The following is a 20895-nucleotide window of genomic DNA, read 5'->3' on the forward strand; positions in this document are numbered from 1 at the left end:
TAAACACAAACTACTTTTCACTGTCTCAAAGGTTGAAACCGGACTGTAAACTGAAGGCTTGGTTTGTTTTTCAAATATACAATGAACTCTAGTCAGGACAGAAAAGCAATCAGACAATACAGCCCATAATGTCATTTCAGGTGAATCTTCCAGACGCGTTCAGTCTGTTGACTCCAATCAGCATTTTATGACCATCTGCATTGAATTTTAAATATTCAACCCCACAATTCATCAAAAGAAAAATCAGCATTTTTCTTTTTTCCCTTTCATAAGTGCCTCTCTAAGTTGTTAATACTGGGACAGACTTGGCATAAACATGAGTATGCTAAATATCAGAGTAATCTGATTACAACTAAAACATATAGGTCAGTAGTGTCAAGAGCAGATGAGGGGAAAAAGACAAAGAAAAGGACCCAAAAGCCACAGATGTGAGTGTAACTGTCTGCTGTACCGGCTCACAGGCTCCAGAGGTGTCCGATCAACGCTGATCAGCCTCCGACAGCTGAGCCGGCCTGGAGACAGAAAACAGAGCAGCAGGTGAAACGAGCAGCAGCAGATCCGACTCAAACTTGAAATATTCTTACAGTTTGTAACTTGGGCTGAGTGGACTGTTCCAGTAAAACAACATAAAACTGACCTACCTCATGAGACATAATTATCAAACAAAGATCTTCAGCTTTATCATTTTATTGCTTTGTAGGTGAAAGAGTGCACTGCGTACATGTGGTGTGTGTGTGGGCCGTACGCGGCGCCCAGGTCACAACCAATTCAGTCCATGAGGTTCACAGTGGTGGGAGGCTACAGCAAGCACGTCTTCAAATAAATATACAGGATTCAAAGCAGAGAATAAAGTGCTAACTTTTAGAATAACCTCCACAGAAACACCAGCTGTGCCTCAGTCCTTCACGCTGAGAAATTAGAAAAGAGGTTACAGGCAACAAAAGCATCCAGGGAAAATATTTTAGAGATAACTAGTCCTGCTGCAAAAAGTCCACATGGTCTCTATGAGTTCATCCAGTCGTCAGCTCTTATTCTAGCATAAATTAAAGAGTTCACTCCAAAGTGAGATCGTATGTAAAAACAAAGTCATCGACCCTTAGAGAAAGAGATGGGTTCTCGTAAAAGCAGGACATCTAAGTTGATATCATTGCTGACGGGAAGTTAAACAGGAATCAAACTCTTCATTTAATTCTGTCAAATACGTCACAAGTGAAAATAAATTACTGGGGAGACAATTCCCCTTTCTCCAGAGAAGTTTTCAAAAAGGCTACCAATAAATTACTAAGTAATATCACTAAGATAAAACTTAAAAACACACCTGGTGGTAATTCATTACAAACCAAGCCACATGCAGCTCATGATGCAACTTAACTACAACAATCCAGAAACACAAATAATGGGAGACTAGAAACACTGAGATAATGCTGAGAACATCTGGTTTGTGTGTTTGACTTTTATCGCTGCAGCTCATAACTCTCATCATCTCTCAAGGGCTGTCGAGATGCAAATACATACACAATGAAATATGATTGTGATTAAAGTTTTACGCCATCTAAAATCTGTGTTTGAGTATTAAACATTCAACTTTGATTTAACGGTGATAAAACACCTCCAAAAGTGTAGTATAAAATGTTATAAAACAATCAGAAATGAATGAATATGTTGACTTTGGGATACTAATATATAAAATGTTATAAAACAATCAGAAATGAATGAATGTTGACTTTATAATATATATATATATATATATATATTAATATATATATATATATATATATATTATATTAATATATATATATATATTATATTAATATATATATATATATATATATATATATATATATATATATATATATATATATATATATATATATATATATATATTATATATATATATATATATATATATATATATATATATATATATATATATATATATATATATATATAAACAACACTGTCTCTGGACTAAATGTACATTAAGGGAACTTCCAGAACAAACTGGAATTAATGTCTAAATTAAGAGTTTCTGCAGAGGGAATGAAAAGTCAACATTTAATCTTTTGTTTATCCTCTTCAGTCAATAAAATACATTTCTTCTGCGACCATGAGCCCATTGTTTTACTTTTTCAGGAACCCTGGAACCTTTTTAGGAACTCAGGAACTTTCCCTGCAAGTCTAGTTTATTCAGTATTAATACAGATGCGTACCAAAGCAGAAGAACAAGAATGAAAACACAACGTCTGTGTTCTTGTCTAGTCATTGTGCAAAGATTGGGCCTCAAAGCAGCCGTCGTATTTAATCAATTACGGGTCAAAAAGACCTGATTTAGTTCCTGAGGCTCCTTTGTTCCGAGAACTATTTGGTGAAAAAGGGCCACGTGGGAAATGTAGTATTAATTCTTGAAAAGCAATACCACTGGCATGAAATCCTCTTTTAACGAAGACATAAATAACAAAATGCTCCATGTAGCTCCCTCGAATGTGCCTCCATCTGGATCCAGTGTTTCTCCTGCAGAACCAGATGCTCTTCCAGGTGAAGGGGTCAGAACAGCGGCCTCTGCTCCAGCGGCAGACTGTCCACCAGGCACTTCAGCTGCTCCTCGCCCAGCTTGACCTTGTCCTCCAGTTTGCGCTGCTCGATGATGAGCGCTGACTTCATCTTCACAAAGTGTCGGTAGTCGTCCAGGCTCTCTGGGTCCAGGTGGGCCTCCATGATGCCGGAAACCAGCCGCTCCCGACGGTCCAGGTTCTCCTTCAGCTCCTTGGCGTCCTCGTGCTGCTGCATCAGCAGCTTACGCTTCTCCGTCAGCGTTCTCTGATGAAGGGTGGATATTAGTCATTAATCAGTACATATCTGAACACATTCAGTGTTTTCCCCCCGTGCTCTCGGCTCTTACCTTCTCCTCCTGCGGGGCCTCGTCCTCCAGGCTGTTCAGGGCGTTCTCCACCCGGGCGAGCCTCCCCGACAGCGACAGCAGCAGGCTCACCACCTTGTCCAGGTCGCCTACGAACATGCAGAACTTGTCGAGCTGGTTGGCCTGACAGAGACGCTGCACCGTGGCCTCCACCTCCCGGCCCAGAGCCTCGTTGTCCTCCACGTCCTCCTGCAGGCTGTGCCGGGCCTCACGCAGAACCTCCAGCTTCCTGGCCAGGCTGGAGATCAGCTCTTGCTGGTGGTTTTAGAGAGAACACATACGTGAAAACAAATGTAAGAGAAATATCTGTAGAGATTGACTGATTAAGGCCGTTATAAAACATTATATCACACACCGTCTTTACCTTTTTACTGGCGAGGTCGACGTCCAGCTCGTCCTCAGAGTCCTGCTCCTCCAGCTGCTCCTGCATGTCCTTCATCTTGATGAGGAGCTCGGCTTTGGGAGCCGATGTGTTGTAGTATGAGGAGCTGGGGACCAGGGAGGCTGCTGAGACGGACAAGTCCTCCTCCTCCCTCCTGACACACAAACACATTTTTACAATCTTGCTTTTAATTAATTCCACCTTTTCATAAATGCATTCATTTTGTATCTCTCATTCTTGTTTTTAAGGTTTTTATATCTTGAAATAGTTTTTAGCACTATCAACTTATATTAACCTATTTTGTATCTGTTTTTGCTTCTTGAGAAGCACTTTGAGCTGCATTTTATGTTATGAAAGGTGCTATATGAATAAATGATCATCATTATCTGTATTGAACAACAATAGCCGCAGTACAAGATAGTGTTCAGTATTCAGGGTATTTTAAAAATCAATCTGCTTTGCAACAGGCAGATGAAAATAGGCCTGTAATTTAAAGAACAAGAGACTAAAGAGGTCGTTTTGAACGGAGAAGACAACTGTAATGAGACATTTGTCCACCAGAGAGCAGACTAATAAAGGTTGAACAGGCTGGACTGAAACCTTTATTGTTTCTGAAGCTGGAAGAATGCAGCAGAACCAGAGACAAGCCTTTAAAAGTCAAAAACTAATAAGAACGTTGGTACGCCTGGCTGTACTCGTTAAATGTCCCACCTGTCCATGCTCCTGGGGGAGGAGGTGGGCAGTCTGGATCCAGAGGAGGCCCTCCTGCGCTGGTGGTTCCCCTCCAGGACCTGCTCCTCTGTGGGGAAGAGTCCTTCCATCAGGTCCATGGTGGTCTTCCTGCCACTCTGGTCCAAGATGTCCACCAGGGACTTGTCTTTACCCATGATGTCCCTGGCCAGCTCCTCTCTCTTGGCGTCCTCCTCTGAGCGCCGAGCCGCCGCCGGACTGGACTCCTGGACTGACACCGAAGCCTGAGCCGGGTCCTGGCGGGTGTAGGCGCTGAACAGGGAGGAGGCCGGGCGCTCGCCGGCGCTCAGGGAGGGGACGTGGACCGGAGGCTGGAAGACGCTGCAGGTCTCGCTGCTCTGAGGCAGGTAGGCCCGGCCTTCTCGCTCCGAGCTGGACTCAGCGTGGACGATCCTCACGGGGACTTTCCTCACCGGACTGTTCACATCCATCTCTGCTGTCCGCTTCAAAGCATTTTCTGACCTGGACGGAGTTCAACATTAAAGCCAGAAATGATTCAATTTTTAAGGTGTAATCTGCAAAAAAGACCCCAAAAGATTTGGACTTTTCTGGCTACCAAACAACTCTTTACCCTGCTCATAGGTATTTAGTCTGAGAGGGGGAGAGCTTATTCATTTTAAACTCAAAGACTAAAGAAAACAGAAGATGAGCTACTGTAAATTTAACATTTTTCTATTTTCAACTAAAAGTATGGTTTTAGAAACCCAATTCATTCCAACTGTACCATTAAAAACACCGACACAAAGAGGCAGAACAGAGCATGGAAACATTGTTCTCCACACAGTCGACCATTTCTAATTAAAGGATGGATCTTACAGTAGTACTGCAGTGGAAACCAAAGGTCACAGCAGCCATGTGGCTTTAACTAAATTACAGCCTCCAGTTTGATCGACTACATGAACAATCAAACTGATCTTCCTCTCCGAGAACACATTTACCACTTTAGGTATTTTCCCAGCTACTTTTTCGGTTTACTCCGTGTCACTTTTTTTGTGCCATTTGAGGTAAAGCCCAACAAAGTGTTATTTAAAGTCTGAGGTATAAGCATGATCATATTTTCTACTCCATTCTGTTGACTTGAACTTGTTTACCTGAAGTTCAAAGCCTCTACTAGAACAGGAACGCTTTACATGACGAGGGGCGGTGAGTAAAACCTGAAGCCCTTCAGCTAAGCTGCTTACCTGAGAGGTGAGTCGTGCTGCACGGACACGGCCGGCGGTTTGTCCGTCAGTCTCGGCGGTGCAAACTGTGGCGAGGGAGACCGTGCTCTGTCTGTCACAGGAAAAGACGGAGCTGCTGTCCAGGAGGAGAGCAGGGAGGACGAGGGAGGTGGCTGCAGTTGCTCCTTCTCCACCTCGTTTCCTCCACCTCCTCTGCTCACGTTGGTTCTGGACGTGCTGCTGAGGTGAGGGGCGCTGGGCGAGGCGGGGCCAGCGGAGGAGTTCTGGGCAGCAGCATGGTGCTGGGTGTCCGAGCTGCAGCTGGACAGAGGCTGGAGCGCTGTCGGGTCTGCCTGGGCGCCAGTGAGGAATTCCTGGGAGGAGGATGTGGTTTCAGGGCCTAAATGGGGCCTGGGCGGAGGCAGGAGGCCCTTAGTTTGTGGAAGCTGGGATGGGTACTGGGATCCTGGGTCGGGGCTGAGGCTGCGAGGGCCGGAGGAGTGAGTTGTGTGGGAGGGATTGGCAGCGTCTGGTTTGGTCCTGTGGTCAGCGAGGCCTGGGACCGGGCCCTCGTTTCTGGGGACTGAAGGGACCGACTGTGGGCTGCGGTCGGGCTGGCATCGCAGGCTGCTCTCCGTTTTTCCTCTAGAGGTCAAAGTGAAGACAAACTGCATCAATAACTGCGGTTAAAGTTAAATTTACCTTTGTCACTTAAGAGGTTAAACAACCGTCTCTTTATAAAGCTGTTCAAACACCTGGAACTCTCAAAAGACGTTTAATATATTGATTAAACATCTCTACAAATCTAGATTCAGAGAATAAAAGTTAAGAAAAAGTTTTACACACAGGTTCTCATGGATACGTTCCACATGTATAGTGTGTTTCAGTGTAACCAGGAGGAAACTATCAGTCAGAAGTACATTTCTGCTAGCTCTATAATCCTACATTTGGAAAATAGTCCACAAGAAGTTGTTTACTTGGTAAATGCACCGCCATGTTTGCTCCACTAACATATTTGATTGGTTCTTGTAGGTTCAGAGGATTTAGAGGTGTGTTCACAGCGTGTGCGTGCGTGTTACAGTTTAGGAAACCTGAGCTATGGGTGTGAAAACCAAACAGAGGTTGGATTACACCTGAGCAGAGACAGAAAAGGGCAGGGTCTGATTTAGAGACAGGCCACTTAAATACATTTCACATTAACTGATTAACAGTATCAATAATGCATTGACAGGCCGAGACACACAAGCATCACTTTGAGCTTAATTTAGGGTGAAATTCTCTAGTTTTATCTTTTAATCTTAAAGTGAAATGGCCATGATTCTGAAGTTCAACTGCACAAATGACCTCAAACTTCATTGAGTGGAATTTAATCTTGTTAAAAACACCACCCGCAAAAAAGGTGCATGAAGTAAAACTAGAAAGAAGAAATTCGAGCAGCCATTCAGCGAAAATATCCATGTGAAAGGTTTGCTTACACGTCATATTTCCTGAAAGGTGTTTAATGTCACACAAAGAAACACATGCTGTAGATTAATATCACCATTTAGACGACAGTGATCATGAACGAAACAGATCATTGTTCATTTTCAAAAGCAGCTTAAGGTTAAAATGATTGCACACACTTTTGCAAATGCAGGTGTGTATATGTGTTTACAGGATTCCAGAAGATACTGTTCACCTCAACATGAGCTCCAACAGGAGATAAGGTTAGGAGGAGATCTAGCATGACGGATGATATTATTATCCTTTAACTCAGGAAACCTGGAAATAGAACTGAGACGTGTTCTTTCTCTGCTCTGAAATCTCACATTCACATGAAACTTCATATGCATTTCTTTTTAGCGGATATTCCAGTGAAGAATGGCAGACATAGACAAGGTCATTACGTATTTATCATACTGAACCCTATGGGAAGAAACTTGCAGAGCATTTACTAAATCCAGTAAGAATGACTATTGTAAACCTTAATCTCACCTGTAACTGCTCTGCTGGGTGTGAGGGTCTCTCCATGGAGAAGGAATATTCTGCAAAAGAAAGGCATAAGATTTATTTACCCAACTCTGCAAATCCATTCACAAGCTCTAGGATGAAAACATCCAGTCTTTCTTAATTACTTAAAAAAATACAGCTTTAAGTTTTAATTTCGTGCCTTTCATCATTACTAAACATCTCATGTTGTTAGGTCACCTTCCTCCATCGGTTTAAAAAAAGAGACTTCTCTCCATCACTCAGTTCCACAAACAGCCTTTATTCTCACCTGTGTATAGAAGTCTGCAGAGGGAGAGGACCGGGATCTCTCGTGGACGCACACAGCCTCCTCCTCTGCATCTGCATCCAAGATGTTCTCCGCTGAGTGATACCGCCCTTGCGTCTTGGCCTCTGGTGACTTCTTCTGTTTGTTCCACGTAGCCTGGTACTCAGCGAAGGTCCCAAGCCTCTGCTGGTCTACCAAGACCTGCTTGTGTCCGGGGCTGAGGTGTGTGGGATCTGCAGATGGGTGAGCCTCCTCCTCTGCAAAGGGGGTTCTCTCTTTGGGTTTTCCCATCTCACCAAGCTCCACGTTCAAGTTTGCACCCTGACTGGACTTCAGCACGGGCCTGGAAAACGCTGGTTTGGCCTCAAAGAACTTCCTCCGCTCTCCGAAAGACCCCGTCTGAGGTTCTCCCTCCACTCCCACTTTGTTTATCTTGTCAGGCTCTGAGAAGGAGTGCATCCTCTTGGCCAGGGGGAAGCGCTTTCGTCCTCTAATGCGTCCATTGGAGGTTTTAACGACCGGCGCCTCTGGTCCAAGAGGCTCAAGGTCCCGTCTCTGGAAGGAGGTGGCCTGGAGGACCCTGGCCTGCGCCTCTTTCAGGTGGTCCTTGTAGGTGTTGGAGGAGGAGACACCAGAAGACATAGATGTCTTTGTGGCTCTCCACTCCTCTGCCTCCTCATCGCATGTCAGGGTCGCAGCGCTGCGGCTCTTTTGCAGCTGGGCTCGCTTCTGCTGGATCTCGTTGCGGAGGGTGGTGGCATAACGGTCGCTGCGGCGGTTCGTTTTTCCACTGTTGGCTGCCACGGTGTCACCGGCATCCTGTGTGGAAACCGTGGTCGTAGCTGCTGGTTGCCTCGCGGCCAGACTTCTACTCTCCTGCGCCAGCGAGTGGAGAAGAGGGGTTTTCAGGGGGGATATTCGGTGGTCTTCTTGCGGCACCCATGGGTCTTTGTGCCGTGAAAGACCGACCTTATGTTCATTACCGTGATGTGTTGTGACGTGTCTTTTTGGGTCATTAACGTGCCCTTCACCTCTCTTTGCAGCATCCTCGAGGCCGCGGCTTTGATTGGAAAGTTCAGAGGTCTGGCGGTCATAATGTAGGCCGTTCCCCGGATGGGAATGACCACTGCGCTCCTTAACGTCACCATAAGGCAGCTGGGACTGAGGTAGAGGGTATTTCGTCTTACCATTTGTCTTTAAGGTACTTGGGAAGCCTGGTTCATTGCTGTTAACCCGTTGCGGTTTCTCCGTTTCCCCCCTCCGAACCTCTGCTTTGCCGTGCCTAACATGGAGCTCAGCAGTCTGAACCACATGCTTGGTTACGAGGCCGTAGTATCGGTTGTGACCCCCGTTCTCCTGGTTTGGGTTTGCAAGAGAGCTTGCCATGGATGCTGTGGAGTGCCGCACGTGTTTCCGGCTGAAGATGTTTGTGGGCAGATCCTGGAGGCTGCGATAGTAGCTTCCTACACTCTGGATCTTGGTGGGAGGTGCTGACCTGGTCTGCACGGAGAAGGGGCTTTCGTCACTGTGTTGCCTCTGGTGGGCAGGTAGCTGTGTGTAATGAGACTGTCTGACATCGTTGCTGGACAGTGAGAAGAGTTTGTTGGCGTGCAGCTGGTTGTGGTTGTGGTCGGCAGCCGTGTCGGGGTGGAGGAAGTCTTTGGCGGGCAGGGGGTTGAAGCTACATCTGGCCTGTGAGGGTTTCTCCGGCTGAGATCTGAGGTGGTTTTCTGTCAGTTTTTCAAAGGACCTGCCGTGGGTCTTTGCAGGACCACTGGGCCCTTCAGGGTACGGGAAAACCTTTGTGGCCGCAAAACTGTCACTGCGCAGGGGAGGCGGTGGTGGAGGAGGAGACTGGGACTTCTTCTCTGGTACCTGCCACACTGGGCCCACGCTGGGCCTCCCTGCAACAGACACCCGAGAGGCAGTCTGCTCCTCGCCCCGGGACCCCTCCCAGCCTCCGGTCCCCAGCGTCGGCTGTGGGTACCTGGGCCGATCCGCCTGCTGAGGGCCCTTGAAGAAAATGTTTTCAGTGCTGGTACCCTTCCTAACAGATGTTCTGTGGTCATGAACAGGAGGACTGGAGGTGATGGAGAAACAGCTGAAGGCGGAGTCTCTTTTGCCTCCTGGTCCACAGAGCGGCTCAGCACTGCTGATGTATTTGTTCGGGGAAAGACGACCTGGTGGGAATGGATGAGAGGGACGCTCCAGCTTCTCCATGTTGTTCCCTGAGCTCAACCGGCTGGTTAGCTGACACTGGGAGTTCTGGTCCCCTTCATTAGACTCTTTGGGCCTGGTGGGTATCGTCAGAACAAAAAGAGATGAGAATGAACATCCTCCACACAACACCAACGCTAACAAACAAATACGAAAATATGTTCTGCCCCGTTCATATGAGAAGCTCAAAGAGAACCCTGAAGTCTCACCTTGCGTCATGTTTTGGCTGCCAGGCCGATGCCGTGGTGGCGTCTCGCCTGGCGGACTCCGACTCCTCTTCTGTCAGCTTGGAGGAGTGCCAGGAATGCGGGCGTGAGTTCGGATCATTCTTCCTGCGAGGCACAGACCCAACCAAACACTTAAAACAAGGGACCATTTCAGCTGCAGAGTTCAATGGTTAAACATTTTTTTCAAGCAATTTTGCACTCCCATCATTCACCTTCAGGACCCCACTGTTACTCAGGGATCAGGTGTTTGTCTAAAAATGGGAAATATTCATACTAAAACAAATATATACTCGGTTGAACATGTTTGTCCAGGAGATAAAGCAACATTAGCAGATGAACAGTCAGATCCCAAAACCTTATTTATCCATGGTGTGCTTTTAAAAAAAGGATCCAAACTAACAACTGGAGTATTTGTGGAAATATTGGCCTGAATAAATATAAATCAAATATGAATTCATCATTAAACGATAAGAATCTCCATGAATGACAAACCCCTCCGTGTATGGATGTGCTTAGTTTCTAGTTTGGCATTCACATGCATTGGGACCTATTATACATTTTTCGAGGTATCTGTGTGCAGATTCTTTTGTTATAATATCATACTTAAATTTGTAAGAACCCAAGAAAGCTAAACTGATCTCATGAAATCACTGTATATGCACTTTGCTCACACCAAACCTCCACATACCCTTTGAAGCGGTTTTTCCTGGAGAGCATGTTGAAAAAGAAAAGATTTACACATATTCAACATCGTGATTTCACACAACACATTGAACCAGAGAAGAAATATAACAACACGTTGACTTCATGACATGAAAACCAACTAATCAGCTATGATGAGGCGAACACCACTTTAGGAACTCAAATAGGAACTAAACGTTTGGACCACACTTCTAATAAATAAACACAGAATACAAAAAGGAAGGAAGGAGCACAAAGCACAATGTACAAACTCCATCACTTAGGTTCACGAAAAACTACCAGCAAACACAACGACACAAGGCTGGCTGAAGGTACCTCATAGAGCTTCGCAAAATCTTGGTGAGAAAGCTCCTCGCCACGTGAACCTCGGTTTCTGACGGCATTGTGTGTGGTGATACAACATCAACCATTTCAGCCCTGATGGGCAGCGAGTGGAGGAAGGAGAAAGAGATTAGGACAATCTGTGTTGTTAAAATGCTGACACGTCGCTGCATTTTGGAGACGACTTTCTCACAGATTGATGTCCAAGCAGTCTGGAAACTTCCTATTGGCTGTGGAGTGTAACCTCTTATTTTGAAGGGCTTTGACAACAGGAGAGGGAGACAGATCTGTCACAGCCATATGGCCCAGCCGAAGCTTAGCTGCTTAGCTTTTAGAAACATTTGAGAGACAGATACTCAACCACCACAACCTCCATTTCTTCAAAGTTTTAATGTGCAGCTTAAATTTGGAAATGTGTTAATGCCACAAAATAAAAGGCTCCTAAACTATACTCTGATTAAAAAAAAAAGGATTCTTAAAATGTTGTCACCCAAGTTCAAGTGTCAGGTGGATGTGAAATATCGCAGCTAAATGAGATTTCATTGGCTTTGATTGAAACGCTAACCCTGACCGCTCACGATGGAGACGCTGCATTCTTTCAGCAGAGGAATGCAGGGAGGAAACCATCGCTTCAAGAGAACGTCTGTGTTCGCCATCTCCCAGGAGTCTGAGAGGCTTCACAGGAAGAAAGAAAGTATGGGACCTGCTTTCCAACTTTCCAACAATACTTCTACTGTCCGATTTTCTTGAGAGATTGAAGACATATTTGGTACTAATCACCTGAATTGCATTGTTGTGGTTTTAAGCTTTTACTATTAAGAGTTTTAAACTTATTTCAGATAATTACAATAAACACAAAACCACATGGTCAAAAGAATAAAGAAACGCATAAAATAAGAGGGGAAGGAAGGGAAAAAAATAAAGGTCAAAGGTCAACAAGTGGTTGCAGAGAATTGCTCAATGGTCCAATTAAATATTTTTGATTTTTGAATACTTTATTAAAAGTTACTTGATTAGAATGATGTGCTTGCATGGTAGACATTCTTTGCATGATCATGTGACCTGCTGGCACTGACTAAACACTAACTGGAATTAATTGGTGTACCACATAAGCACTGTCATCATTTTTCCTTTAATTAATCTGCTTATGATTTGCTTTCTTGGAACCTTCCCGTGAAAAAACTGGTCCATATCAGCAATTTCTTGGAAAATATAAATATAAAATTGTGCGTTTCTGCTAATGCTGTTTAAAGTGCCAATATTTTCTATGCATTTAAATAAAAATACTTAAATGCAAAGAAATCCAAAACAATTCTAAAAGAGTTTCCATTTAGGAGGCCAAACTTACTTGCTTTTATTTTCAGCACATTTTTAAATCAGCATTAGCTTAGAATAACTGTTAATTAAAATGGATTAAACTGTACAAAGTAACAGCCAAAAAAAGGGCTTTTCTGCATGCATTCATGTAGAAAACATTCATTCAACAGACCAAAACTATGAAAAGGTAGGAAAAGACTACAGTTCTTTCATGAGGTGAACATTGATCACAAACTGTTACTTAAAACCCCTCCAGCTCTCTCTCTCAATGTGACACACAAAGTGAGAGTCGCCTCCAAACGAGCTCCGACACAATGGAAATGCAAATGTGACTTTTTGTAAAGGGCTGAAGGTCTATTGTCAGGGGATACAGCTGCTCTGTCACAGATATTCCACAGAGGAGGAGACGATATACGAGCTGAAGAAAGGAACATGAAACACCACTGACCCAGTTGGCTACTAGAACATTTGTCAACAAGAGGATTTGATAAAGCTGGAGAAGTGCAGTCAGAAAATAACTAAAATATATATTAGTATCGAGGTGAAACAAAAAGATTCGGACAATAAGATGCTCAAGAAATGTTTTACATGCAGCTTCTTCAACACGCTTCTCTCATCGTACCAAACATCTTCCTATTGAGCACCATTCACTCCACAAACACTGTTTGTCCTGCATTCTACTAACAAATAAGAGATTATATACAAACTCCTTGTAGTGAAGCAATAACATGTTGGACTTCCAGTGGAGGAAACAGAAGAATTAGTCCAGTTGTGTCTTACATCGGCACACAGAGACGGATAATTCTGACGTGGTATACGTATAATTTGTACCGACAGAATACCAGGAAGTACTGAACAGGTTCGTTGATCAACAGAAAAGCAATCTACAAAAATGTGGATCAAATTTGGACCGATTAAGTGATTTATGAAGCAGAAATGCGGTTTGGCTTCACTATCAAGTTTTTCAAAATGTCTATCCAAGTCAAAAATCTGGGTTTTGGAAACATCTGCATTTTTCACTATTTTATGACAATGTTTCAGACTTAATGATAAAATAATGAATTAAAATATTATTGGTTGGCTCAGAAAAACTCAACCAAAAGCAAATCTCTTCTCTATCTTATTAAGTCATCTATGATTTAAGTATTAAAACCTTATTTCATAACACAGGCAGTAAGAATACTAAGTATAAATACCTGAAACAAGCTGATTTCTATTATAACCATGTTGACAAGGAGCCAAACTTCTTCAGGTGTCTCTTAATGAAATGAAGTGAAACAGAGCGACAACATGAGGAGAAAACGTTGAAACTTACCAACTAGTTTAGTTTGTCAGTCTTTTCAAAAAGGACTCCTTCAGAACCACAAAAAAGATCCTCTTTGACACCACAACTCCCAGCAGTCTGACACCAGTCTGTCACCAGTGTGAGGAATCTGAGAACAGGACTGAAGAGCTGCCCCCCCCTCGTCCTCCTCCCAGTACGAACACAAACACTCCACCTTGTGCTGCGGAGGAGCTTTCCTCGGGGATTATGAAGGGGGATTTGAGACCAAGGGGTGGAGTTATTGTCCTGCAGAGTCCTCGCTGTAATCTAATGTTTGGGCTGCAAGTTGCTGGGCCTGCAGAGCCGCTGGGGCTGCTGGGAAAGTCAGACCAACAGGACGTGAACACCACAACAGTTTAGAGTTGGTCACAAAGTAGAGAGATAAAGGCACAACCATTTCTGCTGCCAAATCTGGTACAGGCTTCGATGAGCCTTAAAGACAAGGATATTCTATGTTGTACTGTGTTTTCTAATGTGGCAGCAAATATATCCAGAAAAAGTGTCGACCCTGCTCTGAAGAGACTCTCCTGATCAACCAAAAAGATGAAATCCAAACAGAAATCAAAACAAATCTCAGATCGCAGGTTTAAACCACCTTTACTATGGTCGACGGAACACTTTCTCAACCAAATAATGCTCATTTCAACCTAGATATCTAAATATCTCACTGGCACAGGAAGAGCTTTCCAGTGGCTCCGATGATACATTTCTGACACTTTATACTTGGCTCTGACTCTCAGATTTGAATCCTGGGTAAACTCTGACACCACACAGGTTTTGCCCCGTTGTTGAGCAGGTATCTGATACTTCTGCACATTCCATCAACACTCCATTTCACAGCTCTGTTTTTCTGCTAAAGATCGACTTCAGTGTCCTTGTCAGGAAACACAGACAGGAATGTTTGGCCCGGGTCCGAGTCTGTTTTGAGAGATACCAGCCAATGTCAGGTTGAGGGGGAGGAAGGGAGGCAGATACCGAGAGACGACTCCCCCATGAAGAAACTCCTCCACTGGGAGGAGAGGCTGCAGACTCTTTAAAACACAAATCATGTGTGTTTGAAGGGAAGTCACTGCTCAAACTGTCCCGTGAGTCTATTCACCTAAAACATTATTAAAATGTCCATCAGCCATTTCGTAAATAATTAAGTAATACATCGCAATATGTACGTTATCGCAATACTATAACAAACTTGATAGTATGTTGGATCAGTGGGAGAAAGTCACTTGATACATTATGACGATACAATCTTTTTGCGTTTGTAAGCATTTAGTGATATATGCTCAGTATTGCGATACCATATTGCGATTTATTGCCTTTTTCAAGAGCAAATCATGCAGTTTGTTGACATCTAATAAGATGCAAGTTCATCTCACTTCAACCATTTCTATTGCACCAAAATGGGTTTGTCAAACACCCCATTATTGTTTTGACCTACTTCTTTTAAATCCCTTCCGACTTTACTCATTTACTGACCAGACCAAACTCATCACCATCTAGTGGACTGAAAAATAAACAGGTTCAACTTGTAGTTTATATAAGAAAAGGTCTCGACTGGTCGTCTGTGTATCGATACAATATTTTCACACACACAATATTGTGAAACAATGCTGAATCTAAAGTTTTCCCCACACCCTTATTGATTTGGTAGGCATCTTATTTAGCACAGTATATATATTGACATTTCAAAATACAATTCAAGATGGTGATATGACGACAACTTCTATGTTTCTAATTTCATTAAAAATGAAAACACTTTCCACTCAAGCTGATCACTTTCTGTCCCTCCATCATCCATCTGCTGGTGTCGCACAAAGGAACTCTCACAATGCGGACAAACTTACATCCAAAAGTGATGCACACGTATTGAACTGGTGTGCAGGGAGATATTTAGAACCCAAACACCCAGCGGCCTGTGAGGCCGATCTCGCCCCGCTGAGCTCGGAACACGACGACACAATAGAAAGTGCGAGCGTCATCACAGCTGGGCTTATCGGTGCAACACTGACTGCACCGGCAACAAAAAAAGAAAAAGAGGGAATAACATGGAGGAACTTTGACACAATGCAGACCTGAAGACGAGCAACAGCTGGAACATCTGGCTCTGTCTCTAAATCTACACTGATAAAGCCAATAATCTTATTTTTATAGAAAAACTTCACCACAACAGCATGCAGCAAACTCTTATTCAAATGATCAACAAAAACAATTAGCCCAAGTTGACATATTTCAGCTGCTTTTGTTGGTGCAAAGTTAAATATTCAGTTTACTATTAAAATATGCAAATATTAACATTTCAGATCTGATATAAATACATTTTTGGTTTCAAATAAATTATTACTTTTTTATAGTCAGGTATTCATCTGGACTTTAATTAGATTTACGTTTGTTAAGTACAGGGGTTCACCGATGACATCACAAGCTAAACTAGTTCATTAACCTGGTTTTTCCATTCTAAATTATAAAATAAAAATAAAATTCATACATTTGTTTCTTTTGCATTATTTAAAGTGAGAGGTAAGATAGACAGGAAGCCTTTAAACCCTGATGTGTTTTTGGAGTAATAACATGATCTCAGTGCAGATGTTTAGGTTTTAATCAGGTTTCTCTGCATTGTAAGAAAGTGACAAACAAAAATAATCATTTCTTGTAAGCTGCTTCATTTAGTGGAAATATAATGCATATAGCCAAAGAAAGCAATTTAGGACATTTATAATAATTCTCTGCATGCTTTCTCGTCTGAATAAAATGATTCCTTTGTTGGTAAAATAACACTCGTCTGCTTTTTTGCCTGTGTGTGTGTGTGAGAGACAGGTTTAGGAGCTGTAACAGTAATTAATAAACATGTTCTGCCTTTTACATTCACACTGAGCATCTCTGCTATAGCTGAAGAAACAGTACGACACATAGACTTTACCCTTTACCTGCTCTACAGCTGTCAACCTTCAGATACATCCTCACACCTTTAAAGGCAGTTTGTCAGGCTCTCTTTTTAAAAGTTACATCTGATCCTTGTGTGAAAATGCTTCTCAACCTTTATGTGTCATCTATGCAACACAAACCTGCCCACATAGGGCTTCCTGATCTAATCCAACTTGATTGAATCAGAGGAGATAAAAAGGACAAAAAGAGGAAGTACCTGGGAGTAAAGATCTTCTCTTTTATCTTCTAAAAACCAAACATGTCCAGAGTGAGAAGGAACGCAGACAGGAGCGCCCACTGTTTCTGTTGGAGAAAACAATGGGCTCTGCTGATAAGGCCTATCCCACTAAGCAGTGTCAACTCACCTAGGCAACGTGGGCCATACCACTGCTCCAGCCAACAGGGGAGGACACCCGGACAGAGGCAGCTCTCAGGGAGACTCCACCAGCTCTGAGAGCGAGTTCTGAAGTGTCCCCTCTCAGAAGTAGCCTCGCACTGGCTCTCTAAACCCGCTCACATCCAGAGTTTCTTCTGCAGAAGCAGGTTGTGAAAACACAGCAGAGGTCCACCTCCTGTTGACTCGACCCACTCTGCAAAGCTGAGCAGACGCCGCTGGCTTTGCCACCAGTAATTGGATTCAGGCTTTAAGACTCGGTTGCCATTTGCCAGTGAGCGTATAATTCTGACAGGACAGGACATCAACAACACATGTAGTAAAGAAGAAGAAGAAGAAGAAGAAGAGAGGCCTGGAATAAAACAACAAACTTTCTTTACAGTATATAAAAATAAACAACAATGAAGCAGTGAGACTTTGTGACATTTGTTGATTCTTTTTTTAACCTTTTCCCCTTAATTTCTTAAAATCAGTTTATTCACATTCTTTAAAAATGTCCCTATTTGGATCTGTACTACAATATAAAATAAAGATCTGGGGGTTTGAACAGTGTTCATTGGTTTAGAGTCGGGTCACTTTTTCTATAACAGCAGCTCTTTTTCCTTCAGGTCACTTGCTCACATCAAATCTAAAATAGTGCAGAGATGCAAAAGAATAAACGGTAAAACTTTAAAAACTAAAATAGGGAATTAAAGCACTTGAATGGAGGATATCTACAATTATGTATTAATATTCAAGTTATTTGAGGCATACTATAAATACCTTTGTCAAACAGTAATGTCCTAGAGGAGTAGAATATATGTATTTATATGCATTTCAGTAATTTGCATGCAGCTTCCGTATATGCTCATTAATTAATTACTTCTCTTTAAACCTGATTTGCAGGTCGTAACATCAAAACCTGAAAATAAGTTGCTTATAAGGGAGTAACAACAAATATATCCTCACTAATAAAGGTATCACTGTGAGAAGATTTGTTCCTCAAAGATTTAAATCTTCCTAGAGACACAAACCAAACAACAGTTGGCCCAATCCTCCACAAGGTGGCGCTAAATCCATCAATACAATGATCTGAAGACGTGGTACGCAACTGTTTAAATACATTTCTGTGTTGCAAGAAGAACCTCACGACTCTTCTGTTTCTTCCTTCATGTACAGGATCATTTTTCAAACCAAACAGCACTTAAGAACGTTGTGATGTCGATCAACTTTGAGCAGCTTTCTGTGGCGTGTCAGACAAACTATAGGATTAGAAACGATCACAGATTAGTGAGTTGTGGATCCATGACAAAGGAGATTAACCAGTGACTAACAAACACTGCAGAATGTCCTGCATCGGAGCAGAGCAACACAACACACCTGATTAACCTGGTTAAGGTGTGGAGCAGCTTGTTTCACTTCCAATTATTTAGTGATTGATGGTAGAAAAAGTGACCACAAGTTAAATAAATACAAACAATAATACAATTAATCAGAAACTATGATAAAAATGTAAAAGTCAGGAGGGAACAAAATGCTATAGCTGTTCTAACTACTGATTTCTTTCAAAATAGACTGATCTGTAGATTATTTTCTGTAATAAATTGATATTCAGCCTTTTAAACATCGAAAAATAGTGGAAAATTAAATAGATATTTAGTTTACAAAAGAAATACAACAGAGAAAAGCAGCAAATAGTCACTTTGGAGAAGGTTTTCACTCCTTTGTGTCTCATCTAGGAGTCTATATCTGCACTCTGAAATAACAGTGTTGGCTGCAGCTCAACTGCCTCAACAATACCCGCTTTTGTTTCCCCCTCACACACGCAGCGAGAGGCCCATGTGTCAGGCTGTCAGGCTGGCTCGGCCTCATCTGAAACCCCCTCATACCAGAAATCTATGGCTGGTGGAGAATGATGCATGATGGGATATATCAGGGCTGTTAATTATATCTACGTTTTCTCCTCAGCTTTATTACCTGTCATACGCTCATAGGATGCAAGACACCAAAATGTGTTAAATTAATCTTTTTTCAGGGACCTGTGGCTTTGACCTCTGACCTTGTCATGACTGGGAGCTTTTAAATTCAAAATTGTTAATTTTACAGACACAAAAACAACTAGGAACCAAACCGGACATCAAATCCCAAGAAGTGTCAGGAAGATCAAACATCCGGTCAGATTTATGATCTTGTTTATTTGTTCTTTGATCAGATAGTTCCTGATTTAAATCTTTTTATATGCTGCTTGTGTTCACGAAACATTTAACTTGTTTGCCTTAAAGTTTTTTGCAAAGATGTCTACTGTTGTGGTACCTTCGGACCACCAGGGTCAGGGTCTTGTGTGAGCTCTTCACCAGACAGATGGCCTCCTGACGGGAGCCGCTGAGGGGAACGCCGCTCACGCTCACCATTTCATCACCACGCTGCCCTCCTCCACCTGAGAACACACACACATCATTAAGTGCATTCAATCGTAATAGATCTGAAGGCTTCTGCCTCTACATCTTATTTGTTTTTGATAGTTATTTGGGTTTTACATACTATGCATTGTAATGTAATAGTTACAGCAAGTCTTCTGCTGTTTTTAAAGGCTCCAACAACAATTTACATTTAGTTTTTCAGCCATCTTTTGCGTTGGATGTCTGCCTACAGGTATCGTTTCGTCCTCATGTGGAGGCCGGCAACCCGAGTGCTCTGATTAAAAATTAAACAGTGTTCCTCCTGTAACCTGAGGGAGTTGGCGCTGCACGGCTCACCAGCAATACAAGCAGGTGGAAAATGTTCCCAGTATGTTGCATTAAATTCTGAATTTACATTATAATCTGATATAATCCTCATGAGGTTAAGATTAAACCTGTGTTTTCTTTATTAAGACTCTTTATATCCTGCTGCTATAGAGAGTTGCATTTTGTCTATTTTGCTAATTTTTCCAAAACAAATGTCAAATATTCTCTGGTGTCAGCGTCTATAATGTGAAGGTTTAATGCATGTCTTTATCATATATTATAGAAAACTGAACATCTTCAGGTTTTGGGCAGCTCTGACTAATTAATATAATTAGTAGTACTTTTATGAAACCATTTCCTACCTTAGTGATGACCAGAGGCTCTCTGTGCCGCCCCTCAGTGTGAAGCCCCAGAGCAGCATCTCCACCAGCTCTTCATCCTCCTCTTCATCCCTCCTGCAGAATTCCTCAGGTCATCTCTGCAGGCCACGGCGTCCATGATGCCTCTGGTTCAGTGGGCTCCATCAACAGCAGTTCACTCTGAAAGATTCAGCATTTATGACGGCAAAACATCACCAATTATATTACAATTAATATGCGAGTCCTCACAGAAACAGGTTTGACTGCTGTAAAATGTCATGTCAAGTTACACAGAGACCAATTTTTACTTATAATATTTTCAAAGTTAGAGTTAAGTCATAGTTGAGCAATTGCCAACCAAAAAATAAAAATCATACTAATTTATGTCAAAATAAGACGATAAAAAGTGAAAATATAATGTGTCCAAAAAAAAAGTAATTGTATAGTATGACTAATATAGTATTATCTAAAATAATGATCATAGTATAGTTTGTTGAAAAACAGTAATAGTATAATATGTTGATAAAAAGTTGCAAAAACTCATAGTTTTGCATGTCGAAAAGGTTTTAAAAGTCATAGTGTGCACCACGGATGCGTTGGGTTTTATGCACAAAGTCATGTGTGCACACATTTCACACATTTCACACAGTGTGCAGTCCTGTGTTGGAGGCAGTGCTGCACATACCTTGGTGTTGGCCGGCATTCAGGTGTTCTGTCCTCCAACAGCTCCAACAACTGAAGAAATGTTCAGCTTCCAATATAAATGTATTATTTACAAACACAGGGTTTCATAAAACATACAGAGCACAGCCAGCTTCTGTGTCAGAAGCTTCTTTGCTAAATCACAGTGAAAATAAATCACACTGTTCATCCTCCTTCAGGATCTGCCTTCCATTTCAGCAGCACCTGCCTCAGGTGACCTCACTGATTAGATTGACCTCTGGCCT

General features: G+C 42.5%; 1 protein-coding gene across 2 annotated transcripts; it reads right to left on the reverse strand.

The window, feature by feature from the left end:
• Positions 1 to 1961: 1961 nt before the first annotated feature.
• LOC129111504 (protein Shroom2-like) lies at positions 1962 to 20847 on the reverse strand. 2 transcript variants are annotated; one of them, XM_054623473.1, is made up of 11 exons: positions 20634 to 20847; positions 19952 to 20128; positions 19177 to 19300; positions 9890 to 10012; positions 7467 to 9756; positions 7184 to 7233; positions 5231 to 5854; positions 4011 to 4511; positions 3282 to 3453; positions 2900 to 3172; positions 1962 to 2817 (listed from the first exon to the last, which is right to left on the reverse strand). In XM_054623473.1, exons 3-11 carry the CDS (start codon positions 19272 to 19274, stop codon positions 2545 to 2547), a joined length of 4404 nt encoding a protein of 1467 aa, XP_054479448.1. In that variant the 5' UTR covers positions 19275 to 19300; positions 19952 to 20128; positions 20634 to 20847; the 3' UTR covers positions 1962 to 2544. The 2 variants fall into 2 exon arrangements, with proteins under 2 accessions (XP_054479448.1, XP_054479449.1); XM_054623474.1 differs by lacking the exons at positions 19177 to 19300; positions 19952 to 20128; positions 20634 to 20847 and adding an exon at positions 16708 to 16783.
• Between the last annotated feature and the right edge of the window lie 48 nt (positions 20848 to 20895).

Source organism: Anoplopoma fimbria, chromosome 22 (assembly GCF_027596085.1).
Source record: "Anoplopoma fimbria isolate UVic2021 breed Golden Eagle Sablefish chromosome 22, Afim_UVic_2022, whole genome shotgun sequence".
Classification (NCBI taxonomy): domain Eukaryota; kingdom Metazoa; phylum Chordata; class Actinopteri; order Perciformes; family Anoplopomatidae; genus Anoplopoma; species Anoplopoma fimbria.